General features: G+C 38.3%; 1 protein-coding gene across 1 annotated transcript in view; it reads left to right on the top strand.

The window, feature by feature from the left end:
• Nucleotides 1–1,280: 1,280 nt before the first annotated feature.
• Nucleotides 1,281–15,629, top strand: part of ankra2 (ankyrin repeat, family A (RFXANK-like), 2) — a 16,975-nt gene continuing 2,626 nt past the window's right edge. The window contains exons 1-7 of the mRNA XM_062056949.1: nt 1,281–1,873; nt 9,962–10,120; nt 10,191–10,256; nt 14,892–14,989; nt 15,047–15,172; nt 15,243–15,309; nt 15,403–15,483. Of these exons, the coding sequence (XP_061912933.1) occupies nt 1,573–1,873; nt 9,962–10,120; nt 10,191–10,256; nt 14,892–14,989; nt 15,047–15,172; nt 15,243–15,309; nt 15,403–15,483 (898 nt within the window). The 5' untranslated portion in view covers nt 1,281–1,572. The remainder of the gene's footprint in view (nt 1,874–9,961; nt 10,121–10,190; nt 10,257–14,891; nt 14,990–15,046; nt 15,173–15,242; nt 15,310–15,402; nt 15,484–15,629) is intronic.

The raw sequence follows: 15,629 nt of genomic DNA, 5'->3' as shown, positions 1-15,629 counted from the left end.
AAGTTTTTTTTTAGTTTTTTTGTATTATTATTTTATTAAATCAACATAAAAAACACAAGATACACTTACAATTAGTGCACCAACACTCATTCACACTCATTCACACCAAAGGGTTGTTTCTTTCTGTTGTTAATATTCTGGTTCCTACATTATATATCAATATATATCAATACAGTCTGCAGGGATACAGTCCGTAAGCACACATGATTGTGTGTGCTGCTGGTCCACTAATAGTACTAACCTTTAACAGTTAATTTTACTAATTTTCATTAATTACTAGTTTCTATGTAACTGTTTTTATATTGTTTTACTTTCTTTTTTATTCAAGAATTTTTTTAAAATGTATTTATGTTATTTTATTTTATTAATTTAAAAAAAAAGGACCTTATCTTCACCATATCTGGTTGTCCAAATTAGGCATAATAATGTGTTAATTCCACGACTGTATATATCGGTATCGGTTGATATCGGTATCGGTAATTAAGAGTTGGACAATATCGGAATATCGGATATCGGCAAAAAAGCCATTATAAAGTTTTTTTTTAGTTTTTTTTTATTAAATCAACATAAAAAACACAAGATACACATACAATTAGTGCACCAACCCAAAAAACCTCCCTGCCCCATTTACACTCATTCACACAAAAGGGTTGTTTCTGTTATTAATATTCTGGTTCCTACATTATATATCAATATATATCAATACAGTCTGCAAGGGATGCAGTCCGTAAGCACACATGATTGTGTGTGCTGCTGGTCCACTAATAGTACTAACCTTTAACAATTAATTTGACTCATTTTCATTAATTACTAGTTTCTATGTAACTGTTTTTATATTGTTTTACTTTCTTTTTTATTCAAGAAAATGTTTTTAATTAATTTATCTTATTTTATTTTATAATTTTTTTTAAACAGGACCTTATCTTCACCATACCTGGTTGTCCAAATTAGGCATAATAATGTGTTAATTCCACGACTGTATATATCGGTATCGGTTGATTTCGGTATCGGTTGATATTGGTATCGGTAATTAAGAGTTAGGGAATATCGGATATCGGCAAAAAAAGCCATTATCGGACATCCCTACTTACAAGTATGACTTTTTATCTAATAATTATGACTTTTCATATCATACTAATGGCTTTTATCTCATAATTTTGACTTCATTATCTTATTTACCATTGAGGTAGTTTTAGTGGCAGAAACGGGCTTTTAAGTGATACATTTTTTTATATTTTGGTAGCATCCAACAGGTGGCGCTAATGTTGCTTGATTGGATGATGACGTCACACTATGTGACCAACGAAGAAGTCAAACAAGCAAGATGGCGCCCGCTCCAGAAACCATCTCCTCGGCGTTTGGGAAATAATTGTTATTCTTTTGTTGTGCCAGTGAGTGCGTTTGCAATTGTTGTATTTTATGTAAAGTATGACATATAGTTATTAGGGTTTTTTCAGTCGTTAACTGGACACTGTAATAATTCGTCGTAATTAACGAGACGATACCGACACTATGTTAGCATGTAGCTAAGGTTGGCTGCTAGCGGAGGAGAGTGGTACTGCTGACCCGAGGATGGACGTCGTGTCCGGGTCGGCCTCGGGGGGCACACCCGCCTGCCCCCTCGGCCAGGAGGACATGGAGGGCCTGCGCGTCTTGCCTCATCTGGGTGCCATCAAGACGGAGCAGTCGGGGCCCCTTCACCCGGACGAGGCCGGCAACCCCAACGTGGCCATGGGGATCAAGTTCATCCTTCCCAACCGCTTCGACATGAACGTGTGCTCCAGGTTCGTCAAGTCGCTCAACGAGGAGGACAGCAAGAACATCCAGGACCAGGTCAACTCTGACCTGGAGGTGGCGTCGGTGCTTTTCAAAGGTAGGCCACTTGTGCGTGTCTTTTTTTTTTAATATTCAGGGTTCGTACAGGTGCTTAAAACCTTGAAAATGCTTGAATTCTGGGTGAAGTGCTTGTAAATCAGGGGTGTCCAAACTTTTTCCACTGAGGGCCGCACATGGAAAAATTAAAGCAGGGCTGTCAAACTCAAACACTTTTTCCACAGGCATTTGAAAATAAAATAACAATAATGAATGAATCAAACATTCAAGCCTTGAAGTAGCAAGAGAGAGTGTATGAATAAAACGTTAATTATTGCTCAGTTTGCTACACTGATTTGCATTTGCTTTAACACTGAATATGGAACAAGCAACGCTTATATAACTTAATAGTGCAAAATCAACTTTCAAAAAACAAACGAAAAAACATCAATGGTATATTAAATAAAATGTAAATAAAAAATGGAATGCCTCTTTTCTATTTGCAGCCTTCTGAGGTAAATATCAACATTAACTTTTTCCACAGGCTAATAAATTTGAAAATAAAATAACAATGAATAAATCAACCATTCAGGCCTTTTTACTGCTCAGTTTGCGACACACTGATCTAATCTGATGTGCCCAAGCCAGATACCTGCCATCTTTTCTGGGATGCTAGTTCATTAATGTCGGGGCTCAGGTGGGCGGGGTTGGGGGTGGTAGCGGGGGTGTATATTGTAGCGTCCCGGAAGAGTTAGTGCTGCAAGGGGTTCTGGGTATTTGTTCTGTTGTGTTACGGTGCGGATGTTCTCCCGAAATGTGTTTGTCATTCTTGTTTGGTGTGGTTTCACAGTGTGGCGCATATTTGTAACAGTGTTAAAGTTGTTTATACGGTCACCCTCAGTGTGACCTGAAAGGCTGTTGATCAAGTATGCCTTGCATTCACTTATGTGTGTGTAGAAGCCGCATATATCATGTGACAGGGGCCGGCATGCTGTTTGTATGGAGGAAAAGCAGACATGACGACAGGTTGTAGAGGACGCTAAAGGCAGTGCCTTTAAGGCACTCCCCCAATATTGTTGTTCGGGTGGAAATCGGGACAAATTCGGGAGAATGGTTGTCGGCTTTCGAGAGGGGCACTGAAAATCGGGAGGGTTGGCAAGTATGAGAACGCGGTGTTACAGCGGCACCGCTGCTGTATAATACCGGCGGGCCAGCTCTAATGTTAACTTGATATTGCCTCAAGGGCCAAATGAAATTACACGGCGGGCCAGAGTTTGACACCCATGAATTAAAGCATGTGGGGGCCATTTTGATATTTTTCATTTTCAGACCATGACAAAATAAATATATGGATTTTAAATTTTTTTTTTTACCTTTAGGGCTCCCGAGGACCATAAAGGGTCTCAGTCAATAATATGTTAAAAATAAGTCAATTTATGTTTTTTTTAATTTATTTAACTTCTACAGTAAATCTCTATATCAACTTCAGGTTGATATGAAGTAAAAAAAAAAAAAAAAAGCCTTTTTTGTCAAAGACAACTTCAATCAATCAATCAATCACGAGTGTCTCAAAGGGCTGCACAAGCCACGTTGACATCCTCGGCTCAGATCCCGCAGCAGGGCAAGAAAAAACTCAACCCAATGGGATGACAATGAGAAACCTTGGAGGGGACCGCAGATGTGGTGAGAGTCCAGTCCATAGTGGATCTAACATTATAGTGTGAGAGTCCAGTCCATAGTGGATCTAACATAATAGTGTGAGAGTCCAGTCCATAGTGGATCTAACATTATAGTGTGAGAGTCCAGTCCATAGTGGATCTAACATTATAGTGTGAGAGTCCAGTCCATAGTGGATCTAACATAATAGTGTGAGAGTCCAGTCCATAGGGGATCTAACATTATAGTGTGAGAGTCCAGTCCATAGTGGATCTAACATTATAGTGTGAGAGTCCAGTCCATAGTGGATCTAACATAATAGTGTGAGAGTCCAGTCCATAGTGGATCTAACATTATAGTGTGAGAGTCCAGTCCATAGTGGATCTAACATTATAGTGTGAGAGTCCAGTCCATAGTGGATCTAACATAATAGTGTGAGAGTCCAGTCCATAGTGGATCTAACATAATAGTGTGAGAGTCCAGTCCATAGTGAATCTAGCATAATAGTGTGAGAGTCCAGTCCATAATGGATCTAGCATAATAGTGTGAGAGTCCAGTCCATAGTGGATCTAACATAATAGTGTGAGAGTCCAGTCCATAGTGGATCTAGCATAATAGTGTGAGAGTCCAGTCCATAGTGGATCTAACATAATAGTGTGAGAGTCCAGTCCATAGTGGATCTAATATAATAGTGTGAGAGTCCAGTCCATAGTGGATCTAACATAATAGTGTGAGAGTCCAGTCCATAGTGGATCTAATATATTAGTGTGAGAGTCCAGTCCATAGTGGATCTAACATAATAGTGTGAGAGTCCAGTCCATAGTGGATCTAACATAATAGTGTGAGAGTCCAGTCCATAGTGGATCTAACATAATAGTGTGAGAGTCCAGTCCATAGTGGATCTAACGTAATAGTGTGAGAGTCCAGTCCATAGTGGATCTAACGTAATAGTGTGAGAGTCCAGTCCATAGTGGATCTAACATTATAGTGTGAGAGTCCAGTCCATAGTGGATCTAACATTATAGTGTGAGAGTCCAGTCCATAGTGGATCTAACATAATAGTGTGAGAGTCCAGTCCATAGTGGATCTAACATTATAGTGTGAGAGTCCAGTCCATAGTGGATCTAACATTATAGTGTGAGAGTCCAGTCCATAGTGGATCTAACATTATAGTGTGAGAGTCCAGTCCATAGTGGATCTAACATAATAGTGTGAGAGTCCAGTCCATAGTGGATCTAACATTATAGTGTGAGAGTCCAGTCCATAGTGGATCTAACATTATAGTGTGAGTGTCCAGTCCATAGTGGATCTAACATTATAGTGTGAGAGTCCAGTCCATAGTGGATCTAACATAATAGTGTGAGAGTCCAGTCCATAGTGGATCTAACATAATAGTGTGAGAGTCCAGTCCATAGTGGATCTAGCATAATAGTGTGAGAGTCCAGTCCATAGTGGATCTAGCATAATAGTGTGAGAGTCCAGTCCATAGTGGATCTAACATAATAGTGTGAGAGTCCAGTCCATAGTGGATCTAGCATAATAGTGTGAGAGTCCAGTCCATAGTGGATCTAGCATAATAGTGTGAGAGTCCAGTCCATAGTGGATCTAACATAATAGTGTGAGAGTCCAGTCCATAGTGGATCTAGCATAATAGTGTGAGAGTCCAGTCCATAGTGGATCTAACATAATAGTGTGAGAGTCCAGTCCATAGTGGATCTAACATAATAGTGTGAAAGTCCAGTCCATAGTGGACCTAACATAATAGTGTGAGAGTCCAGTCCATAGTGGATCTAGCATAATAGTGTGAGAGTCCAGTCCATAGTGGATCTAACGTAATAGTGTGAGAGTCCAGTCCATAGTGGATCTAATATAATAGTGTGAGAGTCCAGTCCATAGTGGATCTAACATTATAGTGTGAGAGTCCAGTCCATAGTGGATCTAACATTATAGTGTGAGAGTCCAGTCCATAGTGGATCTAACATAATAGTGTGAGAGTCCAGTCCATAGTGGATCTAACATTATAGTGTGAGAGTCCAGTCCATAGTGGATCTAACATTATAGTGTGAGAGTCCAGTCCATAGTGGATCTAACATTATAGTGTGAGAGTCCAGTCCATAGTGGATCTAACATAATAGTGTGAGAGTCCAGTCCATAGTGGATCTAACATTATAGTGTGAGAGTCCAGTCCATAGTGGATCTAACATTATAGTGTGAGTGTCCAGTCCATAGTGGATCTAACATTATAGTGTGAGAGTCCAGTCCATAGTGGATCTAACATAATAGTGTGAGAGTCCAGTCCATAGTGGATCTAACATAATAGTGTGAGAGTCCAGTCCATAGTGGATCTAGCATAATAGTGTGAGAGTCCAGTCCATAGTGGATCTAGCATAATAGTGTGAGAGTCCAGTCCATAGTGGATCTAACATAATAGTGTGAGAGTCCAGTCCATAGTGGATCTAGCATAATAGTGTGAGAGTCCAGTCCATAGTGGATCTAGCATAATAGTGTGAGAGTCCAGTCCATAGTGGATCTAGCATAATAGTGTGAGAGTCCAGTCCATAGTGGATCTAACATAATAGTGTGAGAGTCCAGTCCATAGTGGATCTAGCATAATAGTGTGAGAGTCCAGTCCATAGTGGATCTAACATAATAGTGTGAGAGTCCAGTCCATAGTGGATCTAACATAATAGTGTGAAAGTCCAGTCCATAGTGGACCTAACATAATAGTGTGAGAGTCCAGTCCATAGTGGATCTAGCATAATAGTGTGAGAGTCCAGTCCATAGTGGACCTAACATAATAGTGTGAGAGTCCAGTCCATAGTGGATCTAATATAATAGTGTGAGAGTCCAGTCCATAGTGGATCTAATATAATAGTGTGAGAGTCCAGTCCATAGTGGATCTAACGTAATAGTGTGAGAGTCCAGTCCATAGTGGATCTAACGTAATAGTGTGAGAGTCCAGTCCATAGTGGATTTAATATAATAGTGTGAGAGTCCAGTCCATAGTGGATCTAACATAATAGTGTGAGAGTCCAGTCCATAGTGGATCTAACATAATAGTGTGAGAGTCCAGTCCATAGTGGATCTAGCATAATAGTGTGAGAGTCCAGTCCATAGTGGATCTAGCATAATAGTGTGAGAGTCCAGTCCATAGTGGATCTAACATTATAGTGTGAGAGTCCAGTCCATAGTGGATCTAACATAATAGTGTGAGTGTCCAGTCCATAGTGGATCTAACATTATAGTGTGAGAGTCCAGTCCATAGTGGATCTAACATAATAGTGTGAGAGTCCAGTCCATAGTGGATCTAGCATAATAGTGTGAGAGTCCAGTCCATAGTGGATCTAACATTATAGTGTGAGAGTCCAGTCCATAGTGGTTCTAACATAATAGTGTGAGTGTCCAGTCCATAGTGGATCTAACATTATAGTGTGAGAGTCCAGTCCATAGTGGATCTAACACAATAGTGTGAGAGTCCAGTCCATAGTGGATCTAGCATAATAGTGTGAGAGTCCAGTCCACAGTGGATCTAACATAATAGTGTGAGAGTCCAGTCCATAGTGGATCTAGCATAATAGTGTGAGAGTCCAGTCCATAGTGGATCTAACATAATAGTGTGAGAGTCCAGTCCACAGTGGATCTAACATAATAGTGTGAGAGTCCAGTCCATAGTGGATCTAGCATAATAGTGTGAGAGTCCAGTCCATAGTGGATCTAACATAATAGTGTGAGAGTACAGTCCATAGTGGATCTAGCATAATAGTGTGAGAGTCCAGTCCATAGTGGATCTAGCATAATAGTGTGAGAGTCCAGTCCATAGTGGATCTGGCATAATAGTGTGAGAGTCCAGTCCATAGTGGATCTAACATAATAGTGTGAGAGTCCAGTCCATAGTGGATCTAGCATAATAGTGTGAGAGTCCAGTCCATAGTGGATTTAACATAATAGTGTGAGAGTCCAGTCCATAGTGGATCTAATATAATAGTGTGAGTCCAGTCCATAGTGGATCTAACATAATAGTGTGAGAGTCAAGTCCATAGTGGATCTAACGTAATAGTGTGAGAGTCCAGTCCATAGTGGATCTAATATAATAGTGGGAGAGTCCAGTCCATAGTGGATCTAACGTAATAGTGTGAGAGTCCAGTCCATAGTGGATCTAATATAATAGTGTGAGAGTCCAGTCCATAGTGGGGCCAGCAGATCATCATCTTGAGTGGAGACAGGTCAGCAGCACAGAGACGTCCCCAACTGATGCACAGATGAGTGCTCCACCCTGGGTCCCGACTTTGAACAGCTAGCGCAACATCTGTGGTCACTGCATCTGTGCCTGAGCAGAAAAGAGACGGCAGATCAACTGGTCTAAAAGGGGGGTCTATTTAAAGGCTAGAGTATACAAATGAGTTTTAAGATGGGACTTAAATGCTTCTACTGAGGTAGCGTCTCTAACTGTTACCGGGAGGGCATTCCATAGTATTGGAGCCCGAATAGAAAACGCTCTATAGCCCGCAGACTTTTTTTGGGGCTCTGGGAATCACTAATAAGCCGGAGTTCTTTGAACGCAGATTTCTTGCCAGGACATATGGTACAATACAATCAGCAAGATAGGCTGGAGCTAGACCTTGTAGTATTTTATACGAAAGTAGTAAAACCTTAAAGTCACATCTTAAGTGCACAGGAAGCCAGTGCAGGTGAGCCAGTATAGGTATATAAGTATATAGGTATATACAGTATAGGCGTAATATGATCAAACCTTGTTCTTGTCAAAAGTCTAGCAGCCGCATTTTTTACCAACTGTAATCTTTTAATGCTAGACATAGGGAGACCCGAAAATAATACATTACACTAATCGAGACGTTACGAACGCATGAATAATGATGATTTTTTTATAGTAAAACTGAAATATTAGTATTTTGTAATTAGAGCCATAAAAGATCAATAATGCAGGACACCATTGATTTTAATTCATTATTTTTGAGTAATCAGTGTAAAGATAAATAATATCCCACTAAATATCTTTGGGATCCAAAAGGTGCCCCACTCATAAAGTGATACATTTTTATTAGTTTATTTTTATTACTTTCAACACTTAAGTTACGAAATCAACTTCAGATATATCTGTCGATTTTACGTTTGAACTATTATTTTGTTTGTTTTATTCTCTTTTGTCAAAGAAAACTGTGATGTTTTTATATGGCAACCACACAATATATGCAATATTTTTTCCACATAAATCATTTTAAAGTGACATTTGTGAAGTAATTGGAGCCTTGAAAATAATTCATTATAACATTGATTTTTTTTATCTTTTTTTTTTTGAGCAATGGCAAAAAAAAGAAAAATGAAGAAAGACAAAATATTAAAAAAAGCCTGCATGGCAGCTTTGTGTCAACATTGCAACTTTTTCTTGTTAGATTTCACCTCATTCCACTTTTTTAAAATGTTTTTTCAAATTTTTGCAATAGCATTTCCAGAATGTGTGGCAATTAGCTGCGGGCCGCAAATGGCCCCCGGGCCTGTTGTAAATGCTTGGAAATGTTCATCATATTTCTTGGCAGTCTGACTCAAAAGGCAAATAATACATTGGGGAAAAAAAATTTTTTTCCTTAAACGAAAGCTACACACTTGATCTTACATGCCAGAGCCTGTAAAATAAGCCGTTTTAATGAACATTGGATGGAAATTATTAGTCCATTATTGGACTTGTTTGTACTGTGAAGGTCATGTAATGTATAATTTGTACCCTTTTTCACAACTTAGAGCTGAGTTAATATGAATGATTTTGTAGTTTTTACACAACATGGTTGTATGCATTTCTTGTTCTATTATTTTCGTTGTTTACCTAACTTGTCTGCCTACCTCCAGTGAAAGCAAAAAAAGTTAACTTTTGTCTTTTTGTTAATTTGTTATCATAGCCACAGTTATAAGGCTAGATATGCTTAATGAAAGGTGACTGAGGTGTTGTGAAACAAACAAGATATTTTCCTTTAATTTATTATCCTTATATTAATGTGGAATAGTTTTGTTAATAAATGAGTGAAATTGACATTTTGAGGGTGCGTGTATTTATATAACATTATGCAGTTTGCAAGCACAAATACGGTGTGAATCAATCCGTGCCGTTCAATGTCATTGAGTGCTGTAAGTAAGAAGAAGAACAAGAAATGTGAAAAACAACACAAATTGCAAACACCAATGACATTGAATAGTCTACACAAACACTGCTTCATTTTCTATGCCCCATTCAGTTAATAACTACTGGTTCAATGTTAGGCTTAGTTTTAGCAGATTTTCTGTATTTTTCCTACAGACAGAATTTGGTGACCTCAAACAAGGCTGATTGATTTACACTGGTTTTCGCCTTTTGAAGGGTACTGGAAAAACTGGAAAATTGATCTTGAAAGTCCTTTAAAAAGTGCTTGAATGTGGCCATGGAAAAGGTGTACGATCCCTGAATAATTGATGAATACTTTGTGTCATTGTGTTTGTCTTGCAGCTGAGTGCAACATCCAGACGTCACCCTCCCCGGGCATCCAAGTGCGCCATGTTTACACTCCATCCACCACCAAACACTTCTCCCCCATCAAGCAGTCCACCACCCTCACCAACAAGCACCGCGGCAACGAGGTGTCCTCCACGCCTCTACTGGTGCACTGTACGTCACCTCTCCTAATATTTCACTTTTTAAATGAGTTACTCATATCATTATGTCTACCTGTTTGTAGCTTTATCCATCCATCAGCTGGCCGCTCAAGGTGAAATGGTGTTTCTGGCCAGCAGGATCGAACAAGGTAGGTAGCTGCACCAATTACTTTTATTAGTTATAATTCTGTAATATTGGACAATGAGCTGAGATAGGCTGCAGCACCTCCCGCCACTCCGAAAGGGACAAGCGGTAGAAAATGGATGGAGCTGTAAGTACGAGCTTTTACTGCCATCTAGTGTCTACTTTTACGTATGTGCAGTGTAAAACTAGTAAGGCATCTGCACTCAGAGGCCCGCTTGTAACGGTGAATGTAAGAATATAAAAGTACAATCGCCTCATTATATTATTGCCTACGCATTCGGTTATTTGATTTTTGTACGTACAAATTGATGGATAACTTGCTTTGAAATCGTAAGTCAAGGTGAAAAGCAGATATTTAAGTATTTATTGTTATTTTCACAACGTATCATACGATATATAATAATTAGGGGTGCTAAACAATGTTTTTTTTTTATCACATTCGAATCCCGATTGTTTTAGTAATTTTCAAAAATCGAATTTATTTTATTTTTGTATCCAAAAGGAGGTTTTGTAACCTGTAAGCTGTTTTGTTAAGGTGTTATTATTATTATACCAAATAATACATTGCAAAAATCAGTTTGAATCGAGAATCGTGTTAAATCGAGTATCAATTATGAATCAAATCCTCAACTCAAAGAATCGGAATCGAATGGTGCCCAAAGATTCACACCAATAACAATTGAATATTTGTGTTATATATATATATATATATATATATATATATATATATATATATTAGGGCTGCAACAACTAATCGATTAAAATCGATTATAAAAATAGTTGCCGATTAATTTAGTCATCGATTCGTTGGATCTATGCTATGCGCATGCGCAGAGGCTTTTAAAAAAAAAAAAAATATATATATATATATATATTTTTTTTTTAAATAAACCTTTATTTATAAACTGCAACATGTACAAACAGCTGAGAAACAATAATCAAAATAAGTATGGTGCCAGTATGCTGTTTTTTTTCAATAAAATACTGGAAAGGATAGAAATGTAGTTTGCCTCTTTTATCCGACTATTAATCGATTAATCGAAGTAATAATCGACAGATTAATCGATTATCAAATGAATCGTTAGTTGCAGCCCTAATATATATATATATATATATATATAAATATATATATATATATCTCACTCTCTCTATCTCTCTCTAGAGACATATAGATATATCTATAGAGATGTGTGTGTGTGTGTGTGTGTATATATATATATATATATATATATATATATATATATATATATATATATATATATTAGGGCTGCAACAACTAATCGATTAAATCGATTAAAATCAATTATAAAAATAGTTGCCGATTAATTTAGTCATCGATTCGTTGGATCTATGCCATGCGCATGCGCAGAGGCTTTTTTTGATTTTTTTGATTTTTATTTTTTTGATATTTTTTTAATTTTAATTTTTTAAAAAACCTTTATTTATAAACTGCAACATTTAGAAACAGCTGAGAAACAATATTTGAAATAAGTATGTTGCCAGTATGCTGTTTTTTTTCCAATAAAATACTGGAAAGGATAGAAATGTAGTTTGTCTCTTTTATCCGATTATTAATCGTTTAATCGAAGCAACAATCGACAGATTAATCGATTATCAAATTAATCGTTATTTGCAGCCCTAATATATATATGTATATATATAGAGAGAGAGAGAGATATCTCTGTATATATCTATATCTATCAAAGTTTAAAACATGACATTTCATGTGTTACGTACATTTTTTTCTGTCAAAATGGAAACAATGAAAACATTTAGTAAGAAAGATGAAGTATCCACATTTTTCGTGGGCCACATTAAATGACTTGTCGGGCCGGATCTGGCCCCCTGGGCCTTGAGTTTAACACAGTATGTTTTTCAAGTTTTGTTGAAATCCTCTGCTTTTTTTTTAGGTTAAGCATACAATGAACACTTCAAACCATGATAGCAATTCATAAAATCCTAAGTCTATTAAATGTTACTGTACAAAATAAGCATCAAAACATTTTTGCAGCAACTTTCTGAAAAAGCTGCTGCCAATCGAGGCATTTTAGTTTGCAACATTCAGAAAAAAAGGCTTCGAATCCTGGACAGACTGTTTTGTTAGTTTTATTTCAAGATATCTAGTCAATGGACAATAACTGGATAGTGGACGCACTAAGGCTGGGCGTTAAAAGGAAATAAATAAAAAATTATTCTGATAAACATTTTTATAATTTTTGTTCTTATTCGTTGGAAGAAAGTGGAAGTTGCAAAGCAAGGTTGGTTGCATGAACAAAGGCACTCGCTCTCTGGTAACCGAGCAACGCAGGAAGTGATCACTGATAAGTGGGAGTGACAGGCTAACAGCAGGCCTCAAACTGTAACTTTTTAAGGTCAAGGCAAGTGTTGCCTTCAAGGAGGGCTCATATTTTAGGGCACCATTATTTTCTTTCGAGGCAGAGGCTCCAAAGCATGCATGCATGCACGCACACACACACACAAAAATACACGTACACACATACATTCATACATATATACATACACACACACACATATATATGCATACAAGTATATGATATACAAACAATCAAATGTCAATAAATTGAAATAGACTATCATATAGTGTATGACCTAACTTGTAGTAAACTTAGTTGTGTATACACAAATATATAAAACGCCATGCAATTCCATCAGTGACTTATGTTCGTTTACAAAAAGTACTTATACAAAAATCTTTTAACTAAGTTTTATTTAAAAAACAAATAACACATTCAAAATGATATACTTTGGAGAAGAAACATTGTTGTAAATAACTACCTCAAGTAGGAATTAAATGTGCATGACTTGTGAGACAGCGCCCTCTGCTGGATTCATAGGACAGCGTGGCGAAGTTGGTAGAGTGGCTTTGCCAGCAATCGTAGGGTTGCTGGTTACTGGGGTTCAATCCCCACCTTCTACCATCCTAGTCACGTCTGTTGTGTCCTTGGGCAAGACACTTCACCCTTGCTCCTGATGGGTGCTGGTTAGCGCCTTGCATGGCAGCTGCCTCCATCAGTGTGTGAATGTGGAAATACTGTCAAAGCGCTTTGAGTACCTTGAAGGTAGAAAAGCGCTATACAAGTATAACCCATTTATCATTTATTTATCATAGCGGCAACACGCCATCAAACCACTTTATATTTCACTTACCATCAGAAAAAAGCCAATGTTGACATTTAAAGCAGAGAAAGAAGATATACTGTACTCTGTACTACTACTGTGTACACTAGTACTACTACTGTGTATCTACTACTAGTACTACTACTGTGTACACTAGTACTACTACTGTGTATCTACTACTAGTACTACTACTGTGTACACTAGTACTACTACTGTGTATCTACTACTATGTACACTAGTACTACTACTGTGTACACTAGTACTACTACTGTGCATCTACTACTAGTACTACTACTGTGTACACTAGTACTACTACTGTGTATCTACTACTATGTACACTAGTACTACTACTGTGTATCTACTACTAGTACTACTACTGTGTACACTAGTACTACTACTGTGTATCTACTACTATGTACACTAGTACTACTACTGTGTACACTAGTACTACTACTGTGCATCTACTACTAGTACTACTACTGTGTACACTAGTACTACTACTGTGTACACTAGTACTACTGTGTATCTACTACTAGTACTACTACTGTGTATACTAGTACTACTACTGTGTATCTACTACTAGTACTACTACTGTGTACACTAGTACTACTACTGTGTATCTACTACTAGTACTACTACTGTGTACACTAGTACTACTACTGTGTACACTAGTACTACTACTGTGTATCTACTACTAGTACTACTACTGTGTATCTACTACTAGTACTACTACTGTGTATACTAGTACTACTACTGTGTATCTACTACTAGTACTACTACTGTGTACACTAGTACTACTACTGTGTATCTACTACTAGTACTACTACTGTGTACACTAGTACTACTACTGTGTATCTACTACTATGTACACTAGTACTACTACTGTGTACACTAGTACTACTACTGTGCATCTACTACTAGTACTACTACTGTGTACACTAGTACTACTACTGTGTACACTAGTACTACTACTGTGTATCTACTACTAGTACTACTACTGTGTATACTAGTACTACTACTGTGTATCTACTACTAGTACTACTACTGTGTATCTACTACTAGTACTACTACTGTGTACACTAGTACTACTACTGTGTAAACTAGTACTACTACTGTGTATCTACTACTAGTACTACTACTGTGTATACTAGTACTACTACTGTGTATCTACTACTAGTACTACTACTGTGTACACTAGTACTACTACTGTGTATCTACTACTAGTACTACTACTGTGTACACTAGTACTAGTACTGTGTATCTACTACTAGTACTACTACTGTGTACACTAGTACTAGTACTACTACAGTGTATCTACTACTAGTACTACTACTGTGTACACTAGTACTAGTACTACTACTGTGTACACTAGTACTAGTACTACTACAGTGTATCTACTACTAGTACTACTACTGTGTACACTAGTACTACTACTGTGTACACTAGTACTAGTACTACTACAGTGTATCTAGGTGTGTACAAGTACTATTTTGTCTTCCAGAATCTGTGATCAACGCTCAGGACGAGGAAGGCTTCACTCCTCTGATGTGGGCGGCTGCACACGGACAGATCGCAGTCGTGGAGTTTCTCCTGCAGAACGTAAGACCCACACAAGCGTGTCCTAAGGTCTTCATGTACTGAAAGTCCCCCCTGCAGGGTGCGGACCCCAACCTCCTGGCCAAAGGCAGGGAGAGCGCCTTGTCCCTGGCCTGCAGCAAAGGCTACACGGACATCGTCAAGATGCTCATCGACTGCGGCGTGGACGTCAACGAGTACGACTGGGTGAGCGTCACGCGCTTGACTATTGTTCCGGGGTCCGCTGACCTGACCACGGCCTTGTTGATGCTTTCAGAATGGAGGCGTGCCCTTGCTGTACGCCGTCCACGGTAACCACGTGCGCTGTGTAGAGCTGCTGCTTGGTGGGTACCGACTGGACTGGTACACCTTGAAGTATTCTTCACAAACTCACCTTCAAACAATCTCCAAACTTCTTGTTTCATTTTTACCCTCAGAGAGCGGCGCTGATCCCACTTTCGAGTCCGACTCGGGCTTCAACCCCATGGACATGGCCGTAGCCATGGGCCACCGCAACGGTACGTCAATCTTTGATACATTTTGTACAGTAAAGATACTAAAACCAATACAATGTAGGTCTATCCATATATGCTCAATATACTCATTCTATTCTATGCTGTAGTTATAGTGCATATCTTACAGTGGGTTTTGTCTCACCCCTCAC

Source organism: Entelurus aequoreus, linkage group LG08 (assembly GCF_033978785.1).
Source record: "Entelurus aequoreus isolate RoL-2023_Sb linkage group LG08, RoL_Eaeq_v1.1, whole genome shotgun sequence".
Classification (NCBI taxonomy): Eukaryota; Metazoa; Chordata; class Actinopteri; order Syngnathiformes; family Syngnathidae; genus Entelurus; species Entelurus aequoreus.
Note: the sequence above shows the minus strand (reverse complement) of the source record. Positions and strands in the feature narration are given on the sequence as shown.